The 16,579-nt window shown below is 52.6% G+C and overlaps 5 protein-coding genes across 5 annotated transcripts, besides 3 other annotated features; 3 read left to right on the top strand and 2 right to left on the bottom strand.

Annotated features, from left to right (window-relative positions):
- Nucleotides 1-126: 126 nt before the first annotated feature.
- NFIA_027210 (nuclear import receptor MTR10) lies at nucleotides 127-3,521 on the top strand (the record flags this gene model as incomplete). The annotated part of the gene is made up of 8 exons (XM_001261543.1): nucleotides 127-258; nucleotides 333-425; nucleotides 488-760; nucleotides 867-957; nucleotides 1,024-2,304; nucleotides 2,366-2,791; nucleotides 2,846-3,376; nucleotides 3,433-3,521. The coding sequence occupies 8 exons, from the start codon at nucleotides 127-129 to the stop codon at nucleotides 3,519-3,521; spliced, it is 2,916 nt and encodes a 971-aa protein (XP_001261544.1).
- Nucleotides 3,522-7,414: 3,893 nt separating this feature from the next.
- NFIA_027200 (putative C2H2 finger domain protein) lies at nucleotides 7,415-10,620 on the top strand (the record flags this gene model as incomplete). The annotated part of the gene is made up of 2 exons (XM_001261542.1): nucleotides 7,415-7,649; nucleotides 7,721-10,620. The coding sequence occupies 2 exons, from the start codon at nucleotides 7,415-7,417 to the stop codon at nucleotides 10,618-10,620; spliced, it is 3,135 nt and encodes a 1,044-aa protein (XP_001261543.1).
- An 882-nt stretch (nucleotides 10,621-11,502) lies between these two features.
- NFIA_027190 (putative cytokinesis EF-hand protein Cdc4) lies at nucleotides 11,503-12,120 on the top strand (the record flags this gene model as incomplete). Its single annotated transcript, XM_001261541.1, has 4 exons — nucleotides 11,503-11,689; nucleotides 11,743-11,883; nucleotides 11,945-12,037; nucleotides 12,092-12,120. 4 exons carry the CDS (start codon nucleotides 11,503-11,505, stop codon nucleotides 12,118-12,120), a joined length of 450 nt encoding a protein of 149 aa, XP_001261542.1.
- Nucleotides 12,121-12,310: 190 nt separating this feature from the next.
- On the bottom strand, nucleotides 12,311-13,111 carry NFIA_027180 (uncharacterized protein; the record flags this gene model as incomplete). Its single annotated transcript, XM_001261540.1, has 1 exon — nucleotides 12,311-13,111. One exon carries the CDS (start codon nucleotides 13,109-13,111, stop codon nucleotides 12,311-12,313), a length of 801 nt encoding a protein of 266 aa, XP_001261541.1.
- Nucleotides 12,655-12,713: a microsatellite.
- Nucleotides 12,947-13,042: a microsatellite.
- Nucleotides 12,948-13,042: a microsatellite.
- A 265-nt stretch (nucleotides 13,112-13,376) lies between the features above and the next one.
- Nucleotides 13,377-16,080, bottom strand: NFIA_027170 (M3 family metallopeptidase; the record flags this gene model as incomplete). Its single annotated transcript, XM_001261539.1, has 4 exons — nucleotides 13,377-13,569; nucleotides 13,628-14,268; nucleotides 14,315-15,842; nucleotides 16,049-16,080. 4 exons carry the CDS (start codon nucleotides 16,078-16,080, stop codon nucleotides 13,377-13,379), a joined length of 2,394 nt encoding a protein of 797 aa, XP_001261540.1.
- Between the last annotated feature and the right edge of the window lie 499 nt (nucleotides 16,081-16,579).

The following is a 16,579-nucleotide window of genomic DNA, read 5'->3' as shown; positions in this document are numbered from 1 at the left end:
TCATCTGATGCTCATTTAATGAGTGTACATGACATTTTCCTATAGTTTTTGAGCCTTTCCGGCCGGATTGACCCCTCCACTTCCGTCTCCTATACACTAAATCAAAACATCCCACCTCCGTCGACCATGGCCAGTAAGGAAGGGGCCGCAGGACAGGCCTTTGGCCCTGTCCTCGCAGCAGTCGCTACAATGCAAGGAAACGTATCACGAAGTGAGAAGACACATGCTCATGAGTTCCTTGAAAAGTTCCAGAAGTCCGTGAGTTGAACCCCTCGATTGCACCCCAAACGGATTCACAGGATTTCTGTCTGACATTGGATATTTCTATCTAGATCGAGGCCTGGAGCATCACCCACGACCTGTTACGGTCGCCGGATATCCCAGTTGAAGCAAAGTTGTTTGCAGCGACCACACTGAAGGGAAAGGTACAGCAACCTATGCCATGGTCATCAGGGAATGTGATGCATAGAAATGCTGACCTTAATAGATCATATTCGATTTAGACCAACTACCGACGGAGTCTGTAGTTGCTTTGAGAGACTCTGTGCTGAACCTCCTCGTGGCTTACGCATCTGGTCCACGACCGATACAGACACAGCTGTGCGTGTGTCTGGCCAGCCTTGCCATTCAGATGACCGAGTGGAAAGATGTCCTTGCTACCGTCGGCTCGGCTCTAGGAAGCAGCGCCGGCGACTGTGTCCTAGAATTCCTTAAAATCCTACCAGAGGAAGTGACGGAGGGTCGCAAAATCAATCTCAGTGTACGTTCCGGCAGAACCAACGTCTCACCACTCATAATCCAGTCTCAACGGATCGGCAAAGTCCACGATCAGTGAAACAGACTCTAATGCAGGTATATCATTATAGGAAGAGGATCTTACGATGAGGACTAAGGAGTTGTTGGAAGACAATGCAGAGCAGGTGATGCATCTACTGATACAATATGCCCAATCATCCCGTAAGTACACATCTGTCATTCTCAAGGCGCTACATACTAATCTGCGCCCGCTTCTTCCGCATTTAGCAACAGCATCGACCAACCCACGTCTCTTGGACTGTATAACCTCTTGGATGCGTGAGATTCCGGCCGCGAAAATTGTTGAATCGCCTTTGATGGATGTCATTTTGAAAGCATTGGACAACGATGTCTCCTTCGAGTCGGCTGTCGATAGCATGTGCACCCTCTACAGGGATACGCGAGAAGTCGATGAATCGGTGTCGATCATTCAGGCTCTATACCCACGGTTATTGGCTCTGCGTCCAAAGATAGCGGAATTTGCCGAGGCAGAAGATACAGACGCGTTCAAGGGTATCACCAGGCTTTTTGCAGAGGCCGGTGAGGCTTGGGTCGTAATGATTGCCCGCCTACCTTCCGAGTTCCGCGGTCTAGTGGAAGCGGTTCTTGAATGCTGCGCCCGAGACTGGGAGCACGACGCGGTTTCTCTTACTTTCGTTTTCTGGTACGAGCTGAAGCAATACGTCACACTCGAGCGATACGGAGACGCTCGTATCGCTTTCACCGACGTATTCTCAAAGCTGGTGGACATCATGGTCAAACATCTTGAATACCCCCGTCCCGAAGAGGGCGAAACCGATTTATTCGGTGGTGATCGGGAACAGGAAGAGAAATTCCGTCATTACCGCCACTCTATGGGTGACGTACTCAAGGATTGCTGCGCCGTCATCGGTGTTACTGAGTGCTTGTCCAAGGCCAACGCGTTGATCCAACAGTGGGTCTCCAAGTACGCATCTCAGGCGAGCGACCAACATGTCCCTCACTGGCAGGAACTAGAGGCACCACTTTTCAGTCTGCGGGCAATGGGCCGCATGGTCGACCCCGAGGAAAGTACAGTGCTTTCGCAGATTATTCCATTGATTGTTCAGATACCCAATCAGGAGAAGGTGCGATTCCAAGCTATCATGGCGCTGGCACGTTACACGGAGTGGACCGCTCAACATCCCGAAACCCTGGAAGCACAACTCAACTATGTCATCTCTGGCTTTCAGCATAATTCTCCCGAGGTCGTGCAGGCTGCCGCCTTAGCATTTAAGTTCTTGGGTACAGACTGTCAGAAGCTACTGGGAGGGCACATTCCCCAACTTCATTCCTTCTATGAATCGGTCATCGATAAGTTGAAGCCGGCCAGCCAGGAAGAAGTCACGGAAGGCGTAGCTGCTGTTGTTGCTGTTCAACCACTTGACAAGATCTACGACACTATGAAGTTGTTTTGTGATCCCATCATGGCACGGATCATGAATCTGGCCAACAATGCGAGCGATGAGCAAGGCCAGCGCGCTGTTGCCGGTACGTTTGACTTGCATTTTTCACATATTGCGCAAGCAGTAGCTGACCAATCCCTACGCAGATCACTTGCAATTGATTACAATCTTTGTGCAAGTTGTGAATCCTTATGTTGGCCCGAACGAAGACAACCCGGCTGTCAAGTATTGCGGCGAGATCCTGCCCATTATGACGACGATTGTTATGAATTTCACTTCGTCCACCCCCATATTGGAGCGTGTCTGCCGTTGCTGGCGGTACATGATCATCTCGTACCGAACTGCGATGATTCCTCTGCTGCCCACGCTGGCCCAGAGCATTGCCAACGGATTCGAGGCTTCACGGGAAGGATGTTTCTTGTGGGCCACCGATGCTGTTGTGCGCGAGTTTGCTGAAGGGGCCGAGTTCGTCGACCGGTCGACAAGCAATGCTGTCTTCCAGTTCTACGAACAACAGGCAGTTGCTTTTCTACGGATCCTGAATGAGCTGCCACCAGAGAACCTGCCCGATGGTAAGCTCTATTCGTCTAGTAAGACTTTGTTGTGGTACGCTAACTCTGATGCAGTCATCGAGGACTTTTACCGGCTTTCTTCAGACGCTATCCGGTTCTACCCCAAAGAGTGCATCACCTCGTCCCTCGCAGTGCCCATTTTTTCTGCGGCGCTCAGCGCCCTCACTCTCCAGCAGATTGATCCTCTGATTGCGACACTGCACTATTATCATGATCTATTCAGTTTTGCATTCGAAAAGCCTGCCGTCTCGGAGTTCACCAGCTCCGACGGGGATTCGTACACGAATCCACCTGAGGTCAGAGAGGCTGTCAAGCAGTTGATCCTCGCTCAGGGTCAAGTTCTTACCCAGAGAATCCTGACTGGGATGATGTTCACATTCCCTGGGGACTGCTTCGCGGACGCTTCGGGCATTATGATGACTCTCTTTGACTTGGTGCCCCAAGAAGCTGGGGCATGGGTGCAGTCCACGCTCCAGATGCTCCCGGCCGGGACCATGAAGCCAGGGGAGGCAGAGCGGCTGCTGAAAGGCATCGCGGACAAAGTGCAGACCAGGGAAATCCGGAAGATCAGATCTCTCCTACAAGGTAGGACCGAGTCCCAAGGCTCCACGGTCTCTATTACGGCTAACAGCATCTTACAGACTTTACCCACTCATATCGCCGACGAAACGTGGCGCCTCGTGAGGGCTTAGGCCGGTTGGAGGCTACTCGGTTCCGCTTCAGCGGATAGATTTGAGACCAGAACTTCAGACTGAGCATTCCCAAGTGAGAAGTTCATGAGCGGGGACACATTATAGACAATCCCCATCATCCACCTTCGCTCAGCCTCTCGGCAAAAATGTCCTCTGAGTGGTCGCCACGGCGACTGCATGCGTCATGAGAGCAGGTAAGGGTCCTGGGGCATTTCATGCGTTAGAATCCAACCCGGTATGTTCTTCCCGGCAACCACACACAATCTGCGGACGTTCAGAATCCACGCAACACGATGGATGAGCACTCCGGAACAACACATAAAGGGGCGGCGTCACATGCCACCGTCCGGTCCTGTAAGATTTCGATACCATAGCATTTAGCAACCTTAGAAATGGAACGGCACAGATGCGAACCCAGGAACAACCAACTCCTCCTCTCTATTTTTGCTTTTTCTTCCTTTCTCTCTTCTCTCGTTGCTTTTTCTCTTGAGCGTGGCGCCATGCAGGCACGCTACTGCCGATATCGGCACTTCAATCAGTGAAAGCAAGCCTACAGACCGATCGTTGCCCCGGTACGCCAGCCAACTGCATTACCCAGGTAGATCTGACATTATTATGGTAGACGCGGTACGCTTCTGTCTTGTGGATCTAGCTTGGCTCGTTGGCAGATGATCACCCTTGAGTCTTGACATGAAACGTAGCTAACAGGCAACTGCAGCCTTACAGTAGAATACTGGATCGGTTCACCGATGAACTTATAGTGAAGGCAGCGTTGCCATTGCCTAGCCATTCACAAGCCTACGTTCATGCCAACAGTAGCAGAGTGACGATCCATGATACTGTGGCGGCCTTACTATCGGAAACTCTGAGCCTTGATCAGACTGCAGATCATATTATCAAGTTGAGTCAGTGGGTCTCGTTAGGAAGGGATAGAAATGGCAGTTGTTGTGGAAAAAGTAGGAGTAATGGATGAGGGGTTTCATTTAGTATCAAACGAGGATCAAGTATTGTTTACTTCGATAGTGGGTGAACTTGTATCTCTTACTATTACACAGGTGCCTTTAGTTCGGTGGCAAGGACATAACCTTCAGAGTTATGGAGTACAAGTCTTGTGAAAAGTGACTTGGTGTGGCTGATGAGAGCGACTATGGAGGATCCGATACGTAAGTATATATTTCTATTTTGGGGAAGCTATGTAGCGGGCCTTCACGAGTTGGACACGCCACGTTCAGGTTCTTTAGACTTGGTTTCAAGCCTACCAAGTACTCGACACTCCGGCAATGGATTACAGGAGTGAAATCTCTCTGCTCACTCCGTCTGCCAGAAAATTGATATGCACATTCTGCCATTCAACCCGTCCAGTTGGTCCGCCAGAGATATTGACAGAGCGACTCAAATGGTTCCAGTCTAATCCCCATTCGTGCAAGATCGCAGCCTCACAGGTAACTCGCCGAGTCTTTAGTCCGGTTTGACTTCCATCGAGGTAAAGTCGGCTACGGGCAAAAAAATATCATTGAAGGACGAAGCGACGGGAGTTGGTCTTGTGACGGGCCGATTCTTGCTACGGCAGTAACGGACACCCTGCGCGGAAATCTCCCTACCATCGACCTGAGACGCGGGTCTAGATTCTGAGCATATTGCTTTTCAGTCAGATACATTGTCCGACCCCGGAATATGCATTGAGGAGTCGCCAAAAATAAGATTCCCGGTACGCTGGTACAGCACCGGGGAGGCCCGCCCGTCGACGCAATAATGCAGAGATATCACGCCATTATCTGGATGCTAGGTGCTAGCCTGATGATGTATATGCCATGACGCCTTATCACACGTGGACAGTCCTCTGGTTGTATATCTCTATCGAATGGCATCTACCGGACCTATCAACTATCATTCTATTATTCAATTTGTCCTGATATATTGGCAGCTCGATTCCCTTTCCCATCTCCGCGGTCCTGGTCACCGGTATGGTCCCATTATTCGGGTCCGATGAGACTGGCTGAATCATGTAGTCTCCTGATGATAAAGAAGAAAGGAACAAGGCTGATCGTATTAATCCCTGCCTCTTTGCCTGTTCTGGGCTTGCTTCATACTGCTTGATTCTTATTGGACAATGGAATTGCCTCAGAAAAGGGACCATCTGTGAATTCACTGCGCCTCAGGGGAAAGAGGGAAGCCAGAAAATAGGAATAGCCGCGACAGTCGAGGCGGGAAGATCGTTCTAAAACGAATTCCCCTCTAGAGGGAGTTAGATGGCCCTCGTGCGCGCCTGCTCGAATCGACGAGTGAGCCACAAGATGTATGTTCTTAGGTATGTGGGTGCTCTACTTAGTGCATGACGCAGATCTTCTCCGCATCCATTTGTACCTGGACACTGGAGATTGGAGAATGGAGATGACAGAGACAGCATCAAACACGACCACGTAGACACCTGCATGAGATCTCCTCTGTCTGCATGCAATACAGCATAGCATTGGAGGCTTGATTGACGGAGCCGGCACCTGGTTCGCTCGGAAGTACTGCGATGATTCCACACGCTCGACTATTCTCGATATTCTGGGGCTAGAGGAATGATGATGGTCTGATGAGAGGGACTTTTGTTGACTGTGTCCTTAACCGCCGCTGCCGCAACTCATGCTTCACGAACCTCGCCTGATACTCCTATTGTGCCATTGTCAGGACAGTGACACTCGACTCGTCTTCTAATAATTTCTGGTCCCTCGTACTCGGTACAGACCGATTCCATTAGCCTCAGAAACTGTCCGCCCGAGGAGATGCTTTTCATCGAGCGGACAACTAAGGTGGTGCCGTGGTCCATTTGTTGGATATCGACTGTCGAGGCCAGGATTATGAATCGATTGACTGGCTGGAAACTAATATCTACATGATTCTAGCTGGATTCTGAGCCTGTTCGATGCAGGACTGCTGGACCAATGATGGTCAGTAGAATGGCGAGATGATCTCGCACAAAGCCATAAACCCTGTCGCTAGAGTCCGGGGGGTAATTGACGATGCTCTTCATAGCAGGGATTGACATCTCCCGTTGCTTTTTTCCTCAGTCCTGCTTGTAGAATTCGTGTCAGAGTGTCGATTAGATATTCTTAAGACTTGATGTGATGTGCTAGTCTCGTCTACATCCGCGACAAGAGAAGAGGAAAAAGAAATACAGATGCCGATGCCCCACCTCGTGCCCAGCAAAAAGCTCGAGTCAACAAACCAGCGCACTGATCTCGTTCCTCGTTCAGACCAGCTGGATACCTAGAGGCCGTCTCTCAATAAGAAGACTCTTTCTCCCTCTTCATTGCCTTCGGATATTGTTGACTTTACACCGGCTCGGCTCTCTCTCTCTCTCCAGCCAAGACAGTTGTTCCTCTTTCCCCTCCCCGAGTCCGCTGTCCAACAGTCCAACCACCGGCTAAATTATCACACCACCTCACCTTATAACCACGACTGACGATTTGGCTGCTGAGATCATAACACTCTCTTCTTCTTTTATATCTGTCTAGCTCGAGTTTATCTTCTTTATCAACAAGATATACCTCCTCCGTTCTTCACCAACTCTTCGGATCCCTTGCGAAACCCTTTCCCCACGGGGTTCGGCCGGCCGCCTTGGTGAAAGTCCCCCGCGCACAGGCCGTCCCGTCCAGATCTTTGTCACCTCCGACCTCCGTGCCGCCTCCTCCAAAACCTTGTCATGGCTCGCTCCGACCGACTATCTCCTTCACAGTGAGACCTCGTCGCCTGCGATCGTTTCCAAGGCTCGGGTCCTCCGTCCCCTGTCTGATGGTCACACTCGACACAGACGAGGTTTCCGCAGGTCCACTACAGGGTATCGGATAAGCTCGACGACACAAGATCGGGGAAAAAAAACCGCCACTACTGCGAGGACATATCGTGCGCATACCCCACGAGTTCTCCGCATCTGTCACACGATATGACATTCGCTGTTGGTACAGTGACCGGGTTGGATCAGGAACTCGACTACAAGCGAAAAGAACCGGGCGATAAGGAAGAGACCATGGAGACCGACGCCCTGCGAGCGGACGGCGCGCCGCGCAAACGCAAGAGGGCCCGGAAGGTGAACTCGGATCGGAAGTTTGAATGTACACATGAGGGCTGCGGCAAGAGTTATTCGCGTGCCGAGCATCTCTACCGCCACCAACTGAACCGTATGTTGGACGTCTTCCAACCGCAAGCCCGTTTTGGTGGATGCGGATGACTGATGTATGACTTGTTCTAGACACTCCCAAGCAGATTTATCGATGCGACTTTCCGGACTGCTACCGGACCTTTGTACGGCAAGATCTATGCGTTCGGCACCGTGAACGGCACACGACACAAGGCTCTCAGCTTCAGAAACGGGACCATTTCGCGCAAGCGGCTTCGCAGAATAAACAACAAAGCCAGTTGCCTCACAATGTGGTCGATAATAATGTTCCGCAGATGGGCAGCACCCAGCAGCCGCCGATCTTGCCCGCCACTACCGTTGATTTGACATCGGCGCGCTCCGTAACCACTTTCCCAGAAGGCGGGGTGGAGACTCTGACACCGCAGTCGGCTAATGGTTCCAGCAAGCATATATCAGTCTCATCGTCGGCGTCGATGTCGCTCGGCCGACCCCTCAACTACCAACCGTTGGTTGCTCAGCATGGTGTGGGGACACCAGACTCGACTACATCGAGGTCTAACAGTTTGAGCAACCATAGCATTAATTCTCCTCCTGGTCAAGCAAATGCTCCCTTCAGCCCTCCAGACCTGCAAAAGCCAGCGTATGTGCCGCTCACCGGCCGCCACTCCATATATCCGTCGGGCAGCCCTAGTGATCAGACATGTCAACTGACCGTACTGAATCCCATTTCTAGGACAAGACCTCAAGACGCTACAGCATACTCCATGTCAGCCGACGTCAACGGCTCTTCAGTAGTTCAGTCGCTGCCGTATGGCTCTCCCACGGGCCTTCAAATGCCTGTCGGTGGATTTTCCGATCTTTCGATGAATACCGTGCCGCCCTCCACCCAGGCGTCGCTAGACAGATCAACCAGCATTGCTGGATTAGATTCCCTGTCGGGTATGATTACTTCCGCAGATCCTGCATTCGACCAGATGGCCTCTTGCGTCTACCCGATTTTCGGCGGCGAAACATACAACAACCGCTCCCCCTTTGCGATGGCCGATGACTTCACCGCGTGGCTGTTCAATGAACCTGTTCCGGGATTGTCGTCCTTGGCCTATTCTCCCACGGCTTCCGTGATGCCGAACTATCTGGATCCGACACAGCTGCAGAATCAGTTCCTCATCAGCGAGCCAGCGTTCGGCAGTTTCCTGAACGGCGTCCTTCCGCAACATCCAATGAGTGTCACCAGTATCTTGGATCCCGGTTCGCCCCAGGCGATCATGTCGGAGGAGAAGCGACAGGAGTTGCTACATCTCATGGCCACTCGATTTAACGAAGCCGCCTATTCAGCAGTGGCAAAGCGCAAGGATGCTCTGATGGATGGAGATGTTGACGATGACAGCCATGTTCTGAGCTTGCGCATGATGCAGACATATATCGGCTCTTACTGGTATCACTTTCACTCGCAGCTCCCCATTCTGCACCAACCTACATTTGTCGCGGATAAGGCGCCAAATCTACTTCTCTTGGCCGTCATGGCCATTGGAGCAGCCACCCTTGACAACATCCATGGGCAAGAGGTAACCGAGACGGCTGCGGAACTGGCCAACTTCATAGGGTGGCATCTACGGTGGGAGATTTTCATGGATGCTGATTTCCGACCGCCCGCCAAGCTCTGGGTTTTCCAGGCTTTACTCCTGCTCGAGGTCTTTGAAAAGATGTACTCGACTCGCGCATTGCATGAGCGCGCGCATATTCATCACGACACCACCCTGACGCTGATGCGTCGCGGCAGCTCGTTGATCGGCCGCTCCGCACTCGACTCACCCGCAAGCTTCAGAGATGACCGGCAGACTAGGTCCACGACAGGATCTGCTTCGAATTCGGAATTTGCTGCAGACGATTCCTGGACACACTGGATCAAGGCGGAGGCCACCAGGCGGGTTGCATTTGCGGCCTTTGTGCTGGATTCTACCCACGCCACTATGTTCGGGCATTCGGCGAAGATGGTGGCCCATGAGCTCCGGCTCCCGCTGCCCTGCGACGAAGCCTTGTGGTCCGCCACCAGTGCCGCCGAAGTTGCGCGCGTTCAATCTAGCCTGCATGCAAATGGTGTGAAGCCGACCATGTTTCTCGACGGGCTCAAAAAGACGCTCAACGGACAGCGTGTTACCACGAATGCCTTCGGGCGCACTATCCTGATGGCCGGTCTGCTTAGTGTCAGCTGGCACATGAACCAGCGCGACCTGCAAGTCAGCTCGCTGGGCGTTCCGCAGGCTCTCGGTGGACGGGACAAATGGCGATCAGCCCTTCTGCGAGCTTTTGATAACTGGCGGCGCGACTTTGACGAGGCCCTGGCTCAGGCAGGACCTCCTCCGTTCCCTAATCAATACCGGCGGCATTCCCTCGAAGACGAGGGCGTCTCCGAGTCTCGGGATGTCCTGCATGGACTGGCTCACATGGCCTCGCATGTCGACATTGTGGACTGTCAGATATTCGCAGGAGCGGGTCGACTCATGGGGCGGTCGATTACTCCACGGGACTACAGCGCTGCCCGTGAGAAGATGACCGAACGATGGGCCACCAAGGCGTCAGCGCGAGACGCGACGTTTTACGCCCTCAAGTTTCTCTCCCAATGTCTTTTGAATAGCCGGAGTGTATCCGAAGAGACCGGAACCTACTCCGGACGCGATGACTATCTGCTCAACCGGCCATGGGTCATCTATGTCGCAGTGCTGGTCGTCTGGTGCTATGGATATGCGCTCGATGGGCCGATCGCCTCGCCTCCAGCGCTGGAAACGGTAGCTGAACAGCGACGCGACATGGAAGCCTTTCTCCGCCGGGTAGGCGGGGTGCGTGAGCCCAACGAGTTGGCGACGATGAAGGGTCGCAACCAGTGCCTCGGCCTGTTGATGATTCTGCGAGATGGCTTCGCCAACACTCGGTGGGAGCTGCTCTCGGAAGCATCCAGCCTGTTGCAAAGCTGCATCAACAAGCTGCGGAACCAGACGACGCGGACGAGCTGAAGCCTTGACGGTTAGAAATTCTTTGATATATGGTTTATCTACTTGTATTTTGGAGGACGGTCTGCCATGTTATGATTTGATTTATTGTTTGCATGATGTGATACCACGGGTTGGCGATTGCTTTGTATACTGTTGATAGGGATATCTAGTATGGAGTATATATGAACCTTTCTCTAATGTATTCGACTTGACTTTTAACCAGTCCATTCCAGCCTTGCATACACTTAGTGCAGAAATAAGCTATGTCATCTCATCTGGATCGCCGGGGCCAGTCATCCACCCTTGCTGGTTACCACAACAACCACCCGCCTAAACACCGCCAAACCCACACCGGGCCAACTTCTAATCTTCACTCCTCCTCGCATGATCATCTCTCAATCGATTATCTACGCCGTCATCGTCGTGTTTGTAAGGATCTATCATTGTTTACCATCTTAACAATATATTTGTCGCAGGCATTGACTCTCCCTTTCTTTGTTGCAGCAATACCGAATCAACCCCTGAAACGACAATATCAACCATGGTACGTCTAGAATCCTCCTCCACACCAGCACAGAACAACACGGTGGAATGTCGCATGTGGATAGCCTCACGAGGAGATCGGAAGTGAGAGTGAAACTGCATGCAATTCTTCCTGTCCTGTTGTTACTTTCCTCCCTTGCGTCGCGTCGTCCTTCTGTTGGGTGTTTTCCCGTTGCGTTGCTGCCATTCTCGGATCGCCGCCTCTCCCCTCATCTTCACGCCTGTAACCAACCAGTCACTGGTTCTGGTTCCGGCTCTGGTTCCGAACAACTGAACTTCCCTCCGTCATTGCATTTCCATCCCCAACTTCTCCCCTTCATCGTCTATCCGCTATCTGCTGGAAAATAGACCGTTTTTAAAATGCCTCGCTCACCTGATTCTCACAACGACCAGGCCTCAACCAACTACAAGGAAGCGTTCTCGCTTTTCGACAAGCGCGGCACGGGAAAGGTATCGCTCGAGTCGCTCGGTGACCTGCTGCGCGCATGCGGCCAGAACCCTACCCTCGCGGAGATTGCAGATCTGGAGAAGAGTATCGGCGGAGACTGTAAGTTGCTTCTGGTCTCTGGCTCTCGATGTGGCAAGCTGACCATGCGCTAGTCGACTTCGAATCGTTCCTGAAGGTGCTGAACCGCCCTGGTGGATTCCGGGAGCCCGGCGAGCCCGAGGAATATTGTCGGGGATTCCAGGTGTTTGATAAGGATATGACTGGGTTTATTGGGGTGGGGCAGTTGCGCTATAGTATGTTGTTCTGCGTTGCGCTGCGCGTTCAGCTGGATGTGGTGAGGTGCTGACTGATTAGTTCTCACGAATCTGGGCGAGAAGATGTCGGACGAGGAGGTCGATGAGCTGCTGAAGGCGGTTGATACCAGCTCTGGCGAGATCAACTACACCGGTATGTTTTCTTGTCCGATTTACTACGAATGGTTGACACTAACTGATATCGCAGAACTCGTCCGCACGATCCTGGCCAACTGAACGATTACGATACCCCCCTTGACGCTTCCACGATGGTTTTACGATGTGCGCTGCGCGTCCGTCCACGCAGTCGATGACTTGACTTGTCGGCTCGACTCTAGCAATTAGTTTATATTCAGTAATATGAATTTGTACTGTATCCCCTTGTTTATGTCTGTAGACAAAGATGAAGATGTACACCCGTAGGACCCTATTGGGCAATCCACCCACTCCACTCCCGATCCATCGCCTGCATCTTCTCCTCATCACCCATAATCTCCGTCTCTATCAACGCCCCAGGAAGTAAATATACAACCCGCGGCTCCTGATCCGCCCCTTCCCCTTCACCTACATCCTCACCCCTCCCACGGGCAACCGGAAAATGCACCGCATCAAGGAAATACCCCACCACAACCCGACACCGCCCACACCGCAGGAACCGCCTCTTCTCGAACCCGTCTTCCCGACGGATCAGCGTCGCCTTGCGATCAGGGAGAGTTGTGGATAACAGGATGGTGTAGTGCTTCTGTTTGCGCCGTTTTCTCTCCCCTTGTCCTTCGCTTTCGCCTTCGCCTTCGCCTTCGCCTTCGCCTTCGCCTTCGCCTTCGCCTTCGGTTTTTATGGTTTGGTTGGTTTCGCTCCCGGGTTCGGGGGAGGTGCTTGTGTCTGCGTGTGCGTCTGGCTCCTCCTCCTCCTCGTCTTCGTCGTCGTCAGCGTGCGGAAGAGGGAGAATCAGCGCGTTATCCTGCGCTGGGGCTTTTCGGTGCGGGAGGGTCGCGATCGTGCGCGTTGTGGCTAGGAGGAGGTGGTTGCAGAAGCGGCAGTGGTGGGTGTGGACTTTTAGGCGCTGTTGCTGTTGCTGTTGCTGTTGCTGTTGCTGTTGCTGTTGCTGTTGCTGTTGCTGTTGCTGCTCTTGTTCCTGTTGGTGGTGTTGCTGTTGCTGGGGTTGGTCGTCTTGTTGTTGAGGTGCGGGGGAGTGGGATGGAGAGGCGGAGGGGTTTGTAGTTGACATTGTATTTTCCTTGGTGGGGTGAGTGTGACTCTTGTAGGTGGTTATCTGGGGTTGGTGAGGTTTGAAGCAATGGAAGAATTTATGTGAGGTGGTGATGTAGCGTAGCGGGTTGAGAGCTGGACTGGAGTGGGTGGTGTCTTATCGATAAGATAGACAGCTAGCTACGCACCACTTTACGCGGGACCGAGTTACAATGCTAGTATAGGTACGAAGCGAAGCGAATTCTTTGATTGTGTTAAGCTTCTACTCAATTGTAGTAGACCGACTAAGCCAGTCCCAATTCTTTGTAAAAGGCGTCGGTCTTGGGCTCGCGGCCGAGGAAGTCGGTCAACGTCTTCATCTCGTCCTGGCTGCCGCCCTTCTCGAGGACGCCGTAGCGGTATCTGCGACCGGCGGCTGGGTTCATCGGGTCGACCTTGAAGACAGTGTAGAACATGTCGGTTGAGTAGACTTGGGAGCTGCAGTCGATTAGAATTGCAAGTACGCAAAAGAGGAAGAAAGAAAAAGCATGCTTACCTGAGATATCCGTAGTATCCGGCATCATAGCCCCCAATCAAGTGACCAAAGGTTGCTTCGCCATGGCCCCATTCGTCGCCCATTCCTAGGACCTCCGGGCCGTCCTGCAGCGCGATCTGCTTACGCAGCTGGTTGTATGTGGCGGAGATGGGTAGCTTCTGGATCTGCTCGTGGCTCTCGGCTTCGTGCACCGTCATGTCGAAGATGCCAAAGTGCAGCTGGCGGAGGTTGAACAGCGCGTCGTTGACGTGCTTGGTGCGGATCAGGTTCTCGATGACTTCGTCGGGAATGCGCTCGGGCGGCTGGGATTTGCCGTTGGCCTGTTCTTGCCATGCGGCAAGGTACTCAGGGGACAGGGTAGAGTAGTGCTTGCTCAGGGACTTGAGCTGGGACGGTGTCCAGCACCAGTTCTCCAGCATCTGACTGGGAGCTTCAACAAAGTCCCGAACAGTGCTGGTCCCGTGGAAGCGCGAGTAGATCGTCTTGGAGACGAGGTCGTGGATTCCGTGTCCGAGCTCATGGAACAGAGTCACCACCTCGTCGTGCTTGAGGAGACTAGGTTTCTTAGCCGTGGGCTTGGTGAAGTTGCACACCAATGCAGTGGCCGGGTAGCGCCGCTTGCCGTCAGCGTCGATGAAGCCCTACAATTGTTAGTCAAGTGATATTAACCTTATGTGTTTCACATACCGGCTGGAGATTGAAGTTGGCCGCGTGGCCATACTTGCCGGGGCGGGGGAACAGGTCCAAGTAGAGGTAGCCCACGAACCCGCTGCCCTCGCCCTCGTCATTCCAGACGCTAAAGACTTGGACATCTTCGTGCCAGACGATATCGCTTCCCTTGCCGGTGGGCGCAACCTTTTCACGATCCTCACCGGTAATCTCGACGAAAACAAGACCAAACAGCTCTTCGAAAATCTTCAGCATGCCCTCAATGGTCGTCTGCAGGGGAAAGTACTCAGCAATCAGTTGCTGATCCAGCGAGTAATCCTTCTCGAGCATGAGGCGGTCGTAGAACCGGTGGTCCCACAGATAGTAGCGGCCATCGAAGGACTCGCCGCGAGACTCGAGATCTGCTTTCTTGAGCTCCAAAAGAGCCTTGATCTCCTTGTGTCCTCCGGCAGTCAGACGCGACCGCAGGTCTCCTAAGAAGTCGTCAACCGTCTTTGGGGTCTTGGCCATCTTGTCTTCAATGCGGAACGCCGCGTGGTTGGGGTATCCAAGCAGACGAGCGGCCTCATCACGCAGGATGATGGCCTCCCGGAACAGAGGCACGTTCTGGTTGCATTTGTTCTCGTTCTCGATCATCAGCCGCTTGCGCGTCTCCGCGTTCTTCGCATACTTCATGGTCGGGAACAGATCGGGATACTTGAAGGTCAGCCAGAGCTTGCCTTCATGCTCGCCCTCGCCCTTCTTCAAGCCAGATAGAACGTCTTCTGGCACGCCGTCGAGCTCCTCGCGTGTGAACCAGATTCCACCGTTCTCCTCGTTCAGGTTCTTCTGGAATTCAATGCTAATCTGGCTCAGACGCTTCTTGATCTCCTTGAAGCGATCACGCTTCGGTCCGGCCGGAAGGCCCAGCCCGTTGCGGATGTAATCCTTGTGTTCCTTCTCCAGCAGTCTCCGGGACTCGGGGTCGAGGCTCTCGTTCTTCTTCAGCACAGCATCGACGAGCTTGAATACGTCTTCACGCATCACAGTCTCAATGAAGAACTCGTCCATCAATTCCTCTGCCTTGGATGACGCATCCCGTAGCTCCTGCTCCGTCGACACAGCCTGGTAGAAGCTCAAAATGTGGGATTCCAGCGCCATGGTATTCTCATCTTGGGCCAGAGGCTTCAGCACCGAATCGAAAGTCGCTGACTCAGGCTTGACGTTCGCAACGACATTGTCCTGCACTTTGCGGGATGTCTCAATGAGGCGCTTGGCATCGTCGACGATGGACTGAGCAGTCGCGGTAAAGAGGGGCGGGGCCTGCGGGGGCCGACGTAGATGTTCGGGAGCCATGCTGGCGGTGGTGAGGGACTTGCGAAGATCGGTCAATGCGGAATTGTAAACGGCGGTAGTGGTAGGTAATCGAGAGCCACGAAGCTGGCTCAAGACCGAAGAGAGTCTGAAAGTGGGGGAGGTGAGGCGGAGAGGAGGAGCCACGGTGACAAGAAGGACGCCCGCGAGGAGGACGAGGGCGTGCAGATATAAAGCGCGAGAGAAGAGTGGACTAATGGTGACGGTAGAGAGGGGCAAATCACTTGGACAAGGCGGGGTAGACCTCTAGTTTGAGTAACAGATTATAAATAATCAAATGGCGCAACGATAGACGCGATCTCAATAGACGATAAATAAAGCTTTGTTTCCGATGGAGTGTTCTCTAACTCCGTACTCCTGGCTGACAGTTCATTACTTGATTGGGTTTAGTACTCCTACTTAGGTGTAGTATCATCATCTGTATTCTCCATTATCCCCTTATACTCCCTAGTAGACTCTACGATGACCAAGTACTACCTTACGATACCTTCTCTACTCGTTATCCTGCTTAACTATTAGCGGCAAGGTATCTCTACTATTAGCCAATCTACTTCATACTCTGCTTTACCGTTGTTAGGGATAGAATACGCGCTGGGCTACGAGTCCCCCACTCCGCAAAAGACCACTATCATCAAACCATGCGGTCAAGCCATGATCAGCCACTATACATATCGATAGTACTCCGTACGACCTTCTCCCATCCGGAGAGGATATAACTGTTACACGCATCATCATGTGCTTTTCGGGACCATAGAAAAAAGCCAATTCCGACAACTTGCATACCCTACTCAGTACCTAAACAAAGCAGATCTCGAGTAGAGCCAGGCAACATGATAATTCCTACAGAAGATCCATACACATACATTTATCTTCAATGCGCTTCGGTTTCGGTCTAAGATACGCACTTCCTTCGATGTAGAACATCGCCTC

This window comes from Aspergillus fischeri, genomic scaffold (genome assembly GCF_000149645.3).
Source record: "Aspergillus fischeri NRRL 181 1099437636263 genomic scaffold, whole genome shotgun sequence".
In the NCBI taxonomy this organism is placed as follows: Eukaryota; Fungi; Ascomycota; class Eurotiomycetes; order Eurotiales; family Aspergillaceae; genus Aspergillus; species Aspergillus fischeri.
The sequence above is the reverse complement of the archived record's forward strand: the minus strand, read 5'-3'. Positions and strand labels throughout refer to the sequence as shown.